Source organism: Thamnophis sirtalis, unplaced genomic scaffold, assembly GCF_051295495.1.
Source record: "Thamnophis sirtalis isolate CommonGarterSnake01/CBP01778 unplaced genomic scaffold, rThaSir2_p1.2 scaffold_3, whole genome shotgun sequence".
NCBI lineage: Eukaryota > Metazoa > Chordata > Lepidosauria > Squamata > Natricidae > Thamnophis > Thamnophis sirtalis.
Window position 1 is genome coordinate 35,148,455 of NW_028261383.1, and position 8,078 is coordinate 35,156,532.

At 48.8% G+C, this 8,078-nt stretch overlaps 1 protein-coding gene across 1 annotated transcript; it reads right to left on the reverse strand.

Annotated features, from left to right (window-relative positions):
* Window positions 1-1,687: 1,687 nt before the first annotated feature.
* Window positions 1,688-7,775, reverse strand: LOC148047915 (uncharacterized). Its single transcript, XM_087708664.1, has 2 exons — window positions 7,459-7,775; window positions 1,688-4,033 (listed from the first exon to the last, which is right to left on the reverse strand). The coding sequence occupies exon 2, from the start codon at window positions 3,986-3,988 to the stop codon at window positions 2,954-2,956; it is 1,035 nt and encodes a 344-aa protein (XP_087564790.1). The 5' UTR covers window positions 3,989-4,033; window positions 7,459-7,775; the 3' UTR covers window positions 1,688-2,953.
* Window positions 7,776-8,078: the final 303 nt, after the last annotated feature.

Below are 8,078 nucleotides of genomic sequence, written 5' to 3' on the forward strand. Positions count from 1 at the left end.
TTGAAAAAGCACCTTTGAAAAAGTCCTTTGTTCCCAAAAAGCACCTCCTGTTAAAGCATTAGGGCAATGTTGGCGAACCTTTTCAACACTGACTGCCGAAACAGGAGCATGCGCACCAGTGGTGGGTTCTGGATCCCGTTGCAACTAGTACGGCGCAATGGTGCCGGGTGTCCACCACATGCATGCGTGCAGCACGCGGATGTGTACTTACCACCCACGACGCTCTAGCTGATCAGCAGAGCGTCGCATAGACGCTGTACTCTTCGTGCGTGAAAGCCCTGATCGGCTCAAATACAGTTAAGGAGGGCGGGCCCTCCGGAGAACCGTACCAGAACGGTACCTGGTGCTCCCAGCAGGCACCGGTACGCCCGAACTGGGGCATACCGGTCGTATCCCACCACTGGTACACACACGTGTTGAAGCAGCGGTAACCAGAAGAGCAGGTCCCTAGCGCGCATGCACGCACCGGGAAGGTGACCTTCCAGTTTCTGGCATGCACAGGTCACCTGGTCTAACAGTTTCTGGCATGTATGCGTGCACGAAGACCAGCTGGCCACAATCCGCACTTTCCACTACCGGTTCAGGCGAACCAGACCGAACCAGCTGAGTACCACCTCTGGTCCCATCGTCCACATAGATTCTCCCAAAGTTCAAGCAAGATGGTTATTCTGTTCTACTTGAATGATCTTGTTTCTCTCTTCCATCCCAGATCTATTCAGGACAGAGGCAACCTTTCAGATTAAGGAAAGGTGTGATGATGCAATTCCTCTTTAGTATTACAGGTTAGCCATGTTGCTTTATGGGAGCAAAACATCAGGGAGTCTGGGAGCACCTTTTGGTACTAACAAACAAAATTTAGCCACATTTTATTACCAATAAAATTAACTAACTATAGGTAGTCCTTGACTTACAACAGTTCATTTAGTGAACGTTTGAAGTTGCAGCAGCACTGAAAAAAGTGACTTATGACCATTTTTTCACACTTATGACGGTTGTAGCATCCCCAAGATCATGTAATCAAAATTCAGATGCTTGGCAACAGATTCATATTTATGATGGTTTTCTGTGTATGTGCATGTGTGTGTGCATGTGTGTGTCAGTGGTGGGATTCAAAATTTTTACTACCAGTTCTGTGGGCATGGCTTTGTGGGCGTAGCAGGGGAAGGATACTGCAAAATGCACATTCACTCCCCACTCCTGGGGGAAGGATACTGCAAAATCCCCATTCCCTCCCCACCCTACTAACCTGCTTTCCAGCTCCATTCTCCTATTCAGGGCAACAAAAGAAAATCAGCTTGGAGGCATCGGGGGTGGGGCCAGCTTATTTGCAGGTTCTCTGAACTACTAAAAATTTCCGCTACCGGTTGTCCAGAACCTGTCAGAACTGGCTTAATACTTCCTCTGGTGTGGATAGGTTTAAGTGTGCATGCCTTTGAGTCATTGTTGACTCCTGGAGATGGGCTGGACAAATCCCTGCAGATTTCTTGGCAAGGTTTTTTCAGAAGTATTCTGCCCTTACCGCCTCCTTTGAGGGCTAAGAGAGAGGGACTGGCCCAAAGTCAAGCAGCTGGCCTCAGCCAGGACTAGAACTCACAATTTCCTGTTTTCTAGCACAGTGATTTAGTTACTAAATCAAACTGGCTCCATCACATACTCAGTGCAGCAGCACCAATTAGATTCATAAACATCATGCATTAAACCTGTTTATTAAATTACAATAATATTCTATTAACAGTTACAAAATCTGTCTGCATATTTGAGATGCCTTTGACAAAACAAGAGAATTTCTGGAAGGAAAAGTCCAGATAGAGCAGGAATCCCTGCAAAAGAGAAGCAAAAAGAATTTTGGTGAAAGAGCATCCAATACCATTAGTGGAAAGGATATTGGCTTTGGCAGATGAAAATTCAAACCTTTCTCTCTCTCTGTCATGGAATGTGACAGAGAGAGAGGCCGTTTAGATCCATGTGAAGTAAATAATAGAATGTACAGGTAATCCTTGTTTAGCAATTAACACCTAAACTTATATACCACTTCACAGTGCTTTTACAGCCCTCTCTAAGCGGTTTACAGAGTCAACCTTTTGCCCCCAACAATCTGGACCCTCATTTTATCCACCTCGGAAGGAGGGAAGGCTGAGTCAACCTTGAGCAGGTCAGGATCAAATTCCTGGCAGTCAGTAGAATTAGCCTGCAATGCTGCACTCTAACCACTGTGCCATTATGGCTCTTAATTTAGCAACCACAATTGGGACCGGCCAACTCAGTCGTTAAGCCATGCGGTTGTGAAATATCACTATGAAAGTGTTCTTGTGAAAAATCACCGTGCTTGTGATCTTACTTCAGTTTTCCTTTGCTTTACTGACTTGCAAAGGTTGTAAATGCAAGGATTGATAGTGACTAGTTCTTTTTTCCCCCATCACTTTAATAATTCCAAACAAGGTGGGCGCTAAACGAGGGCTACCTGTATAGCCTTCCCATCTAAAATGGGAAAGGTGTTTTAGGTTTGCCGTGGCATGATGGTGAACAATCATAATCTTTTAACGACCTCATAATCCCTTGCGCAGTGGAACTGAATGGAACTGAGTGTTTACTGGCCAGATGCCCTTCCTGTCACCAATGTGGAGTTATAATCAGTAGATATATTTTCAATGTGCCCACAGAAATATCTGCCTCTACCCAGGATTGAACTCACAGCCTCCTGATTGTGAGGCGAGAGCTCCACTCTAAGCCACCACACCACTCGCATGCCGGTCAACAATATCTTAAAGAAACTACTACATCTTTTCCAAGTCTCACAGTGTGAGAGTGACTGATAAGTCGAGTGAGTGTGCCCCACAGCAGATCCGAAACACCATTCCTGCCCTGGATCCAAACACCAACCATGTAAAACCCCGGTCGAACCATCTGCTGGAAATGTCTAGTAGAAATTCTGCCTCACCCAATAGAAGGGCCCTCAGTACATCGGGTTAGGATAAGGCCAGAGAGGCAGGAGAGAGACGGGATTTTCTCCCGCGTGGATCCGCTGGTGTCTCTTGTGGTGAGAACTCCGGCTGAAGCTTTTCCCGCAGTAGCTGCAGGTGTACGGCTTCTCTCCCGTGTGGATGCGGTTGTGCTGGGTGAGGGTGGATTTGTCGGTGAAGCTCTTCCCGCAGACGGAGCAGGTGTACGGCTTCTCTCCTGTGTGGATCCTCTTGTGCCGGATGAGGTTGGAGCTGACGTTGAAGCACTTCCCGCAGTGGCTACACTCAAAGGGCTTCTCGCCCGTGTGGATGCGCATGTGTTTCACCAGGTCCGAGGTCTGGTTGAAACTCTGCCAGCATTCGGCGCATGTGTGCGGGATTTCGAAGGGAGAGTCCTGCTTCTTGGAAACTCCAGGTCTTTGAGCACGGCCGAGCTGAGCTGAGCTGGGGGTGACCACAGGAGTCTCTGGGGCAGCAGCGCAACGGCTCTGCCACTTCCCCGGGGGGCTCTTCGGAGGCCTCTTCTCGTGGGAACTCTGGCTGAACATTTTCCCACAGTCAATACACTGGAAGGGGGTCTCCCCCGAGTGGGTTCGCACGTGTTGCTCCAAAGACGACTTGTCTGCAAAGCTTTTCCCACACTCCGAGCAAAGATAGGGCTTCTCCCTTGTGTGAATCCTCTGGTGCCTGCTCAGGTTGGAGCTGAGGCTGAAGGCTTTCCCGCAGTCAGAGCATTTATGGGGCTTTTCTCCGGCATGGATTCTCTGGTGGCTCACCAAATCCAAAGCCTGCGCAAAGGTTTGCCCGCACTCCGTGCAGATGTTAGGGTTCTGCCCCGAGTACCTTCTCTGGGGGGCAGTGGTGCCCTTTCGCTTCCTGGCCCTTTTGTTGGGGGTGCCCACTTTCCCTTTCTCCTCTCCCAAAAGCAGGCTCTTCTGCTGCTCTTCCAACTTCCACCGACTCTTCAGGCGTCTTTTATGGGTGGATATCTGAGGAAGTTTTCCTCTGGATCTTTTTGGAGGCATCATGAAACGGAGAGCTCCTCTTCCAGGTCACACCTGCATTCCCATAACCTGTTCAAAGACAGCAACAACAAATCACAAAGCCGCATAAATTCCAAACAAATATTTGTGTCGAAAACAATACAGGCACCATATTTTTGGGAGTATCTGACGCACCGGAGTATAAGGCGCACCAAGATTTGAAGAGGTACATTTGGGGGGAAAAAAAAGGTTTTGCATTCTTGCAGACCTCCCAAATCCTCTGCACACCTTGTTTTTTTGTGAAAACGGCATGCAGAGAGTTTGAGAGGCCTGCAAAGTACTCCTGGGGGCTGCGGTGGGGGCAAAAACAAGCCATGAAAGCCAGTTTTTTGCCCAAAAAGGGGGCATGCATAACCTTTAGGAGGCTTGTAGAGTGCTCCTGGGGGATGGGGGGGGGAACCGAGCAAAAAACAGCCCATTTTTCACTCGTTTTTGCCCTCCCCAGCCCCCAGGAGTACTTTGCAGGCCTCCCAAACCCTCTGCACGTTCATTTTTGCGAAGGGGGCAGAGTTTCGGGAGGCCAAAAATGCTGTATTCAGTGTATAAGACGCACGCAGATTTTCACCCTCTTTTTTGGGGGGGGGGAAGGTGTGTCTTATACTCCGAAAAATACGGTAATCCTCGATTTAAAGCCATTCGTTTAGTGACCGTTTGAATTTACAATAGCACTGAAAAAAACATTTTTTTCCCACTCACAACCACTGCAGCATTCCCCTCGTCTAGGGGTCGGCAACCTTAAACACTCAAAGAGCCATTTGGACCTGTTTCCCACAGAAAAGAAAACACCGGGAGCCACAAAGATCCTAACCGAAAGCCCCCTGTTCAGTTTTGGAGCTGACCGGAAGTTCAGTTCTCCCACCATAGAGTCTCCTCCTAGCGCAGCATCCTTTTTCCTCTACCTGTCATAACCGAAAGCCCTATAAATTGTGGAGACAACTGGAAAACCCTCCCCTTACCATAGAGTCTTCTCCTGGTGCACTGTGCTTCTCCTCCCCGCACCACCAGAAGCTCCTCTCAAAACTGGCGCCGACCAGTGACGGAGCCACAGCAGAGGGAGGAAAGAGCCACATGCAGCTCCAGAGCCGCAGTTGGCTGACCCCTGCCCTAATACAGGCTTGTCAAACTGGTGGCCTGCGGACCAGATGCGTCATGCACAGGCCATGCCTACCCCAGCTCCGCAAAGCGGAGAAACGTCATGTGACAGCAATATGATGCCGCACGCTTGACACCCGTGCCCTAGTACATGATAAAATGACTCAGGCTCCTAGCAACTGGCCTGTGTTTATGACAGGTGCATTGTCCTGGGCTCATGTGATCACCATTTGTAACCTTCCCAGTTGGCTTCCAACAAGCAAAAGTCAATGAGGGAGGCCAGATTCACTTAACAACCACATGATCTACTTAACAACTGTAGCATAAATGTTGCAAAATGTGACAAAGCTCATTTAACAGCCACCTTGCTTAGCAATGGAAATTTTGCTCAGTTGCGGCTGTAAGTCAAGGACCACCTGTGATCATATTAGAAAATCTGCCTATTGACAAACTTTCCCTCCGCCAAGTAGACACCCACGCTCTCTTTTAATGGTTTTTCAGACTCTTTCTATGCCACAGTGATTGGTCTCATTCGAGACAGCGATGAAACCGCATCTAGATGGGAGGTTTTAACAACTAGCCTCGTGGTGTGACTGGAACAATCTGGAACTGAACACACTCAAAACCGTAGAAATGGTGGTAGACTTTAAGAGAAACCCTCCCATACTACCACCTCTTACAATACTAGACAACACAGTATCAACAGTAGAGACCTTCAAATTTCTAGGTTCTCTCATATCTCACGACCTAAAATGGACACCTAACATCAAAAATATCATCAAAAAAGCACAATAAAGAATGTTCTTTCCAACTCAGGAAGCTCAAACTGCCCAAAGAGCTGCTAATTCAGTTCTACAGAGGAATTATTGAGTCTGTCATCTGCACCTCCATAACTGTCTGGATTGGTTCTGCAACCCAACAAGACAGACACAGACTTCAAAGGATGATCAGAACTGCGGAAAACACAATTACTGCCAACCTGCCTTCCATTGAGGAGCTGTACACTGCACGGGTCAAAAAGAGGGCTGTGAAAATATTTACAAACCCCCTTGCATCCTGGACATAAACTGTTTCAACTCCTACCCTCAAAATGACACTATAGAGCACTGCACACCTAGACAACTAGACACAAGAACAGTTTTTCCCCAAACGCCATCACTCTGCTAAACAAATAATTCCCTCACCACTGTCAAACCATTCACTAAGACTGCATTACTATTACTATTAGTCTGCTCATTGTTCCTATCACCCATCTCCTCCCACTTATGACTGCAGGACTGTAACTTTGTTCCTTGCATCATTACGATTTATATTGATACTGATTATTTCCCGATTGCTGATTTGTACCCTATGACTATCATTAAGTGTTGTACCTTATGATTCTTGACGAATGTGTCATGTCTTTTTATGTACACGGAGAGCATATGCGCCAAAGACAAATTCCTTGTGTGTCCAATCACATTTGGCCAATAAAGAATGCTATTCTATTCTATTCTATTCTATATTCCAATTCTATTCCTATTCCTATTCCAATTCTATTCCTACTCCTACTCTCTGGCCATTTCCTCTACCAGGGCTGCCACTTCTGCATCGACCTGCCTCCTGACCTGCACTCCGCCCACTGCCTTGACCCCGCAATTCTCAGGGGTCACATGTCTCACATGTCCCAACACATGTGCATTGAAGGGGACCCCTTTCCAGACCCTGAAAAGCTTGGCAACTGATCCATACTTATGACCATTGCTATGTCCCAAGGTCATGTGATCCCCTCTATTGCAACCTTCTGATAAGCAAAGTCAATGGGGAAGTAATAACTGCGTTACTTATCAACGGCAGTGAGTCACTTAACAACGGTGGCAAGAAAGGTTGTAAAATGGGTCAAAACTAACTTAACAAAATGTCTCATTTAAAATCAGTAAATTTTGGGCTCAATTGTGGTTGTAAGTCGACAAGGCTACCTGCACTACTCCGCAATAGTGTTGTGAGTCTCCGGGCTACTGAAACTAATAATAAGACTGGATTTTTCACACTGAGCAAGCTTCTGTCCCTTTAAGGACTCCAGAGAAGGAGAAACCCAAGGCCAGGGGTGTCCAAACTTGGGAACTTTAAGACTTGTGGACTTCAACTCCCAGAATTCCGACGTCCACAAGTCTTAAAGTTCCCAAGTTTGGACACCCCTGCTCCAGGCAAAGCAAGTCTTCATAGACAAAAGGCACCCCGGGGCCATATTGAAAGGCTCCCGGGCGCAGGTGGCATTAAGTTCTGCTCTCCTCCTCGTTATTTGCACCCAGCTGAGGGAGCAGCCGGTTGTCTGAGGACCAAACACACAAACACACAGAGGGGGAGAGCCGAGGCTTGCTTACTTGCATCGCTCGCGCGGAAGGCGACCAGAGCAGAAAGGACCAGGCGCCGGAATCCCTCCCTTTCCTCGGATGGAAAAGGGAGCCCTTGCCTGTCGTTTTGCGCTCACGGCGGAGACCGGGGACGGAAGGAGTACAGGCACCCGCCGCCCCAGAGTCCAGACGCTCGCCCCGTGGTTCTGCAAGTCAGTCGCTGCCCCGACTCCACATCCGAGTCTCCTGCCGGGCGCGGACCGGCTGCAAAACCTTGCAAGCGCCCGGGGCTGCGGAGCTGGCAGCGGAGGAGGAGGAGGAGTGGCAGGAAACGGCGCCCGCGCCTAACCTGGGAAGCCCAACCTCGGCGGCGAGGGAGGAGGGCGAAGCAAGCGAGGCGGAGGGCGAGCCGCTTCTTCCACCGAGGGAGCCCTCTCGCGGCAGCCGATCTCAGGCTCGGCTGCGTGGCGTGTGGATGCGCCACGAGTCCCGGTTTAAATCGAGCTCGACGCCGAAGTCTCCCCGCTCACCCCCACCCCTAAGCCAAGACAGTTCTAGGCTGCATAAACAGAGGATAGAATCAAGATCACGTGAAGTGTTAATACCACTTTATAATGCCTTGGTAAGGCCGCACTTGGAATACTGCATTC

Coding starts and splice junctions, on each gene's coding strand:
- LOC148047915 (XM_087708664.1), bottom strand. CDS start 3,988: ATGATGCCTCCAAAAAGATCCAGAGGAAAACTTCCTCAGATATCCACC.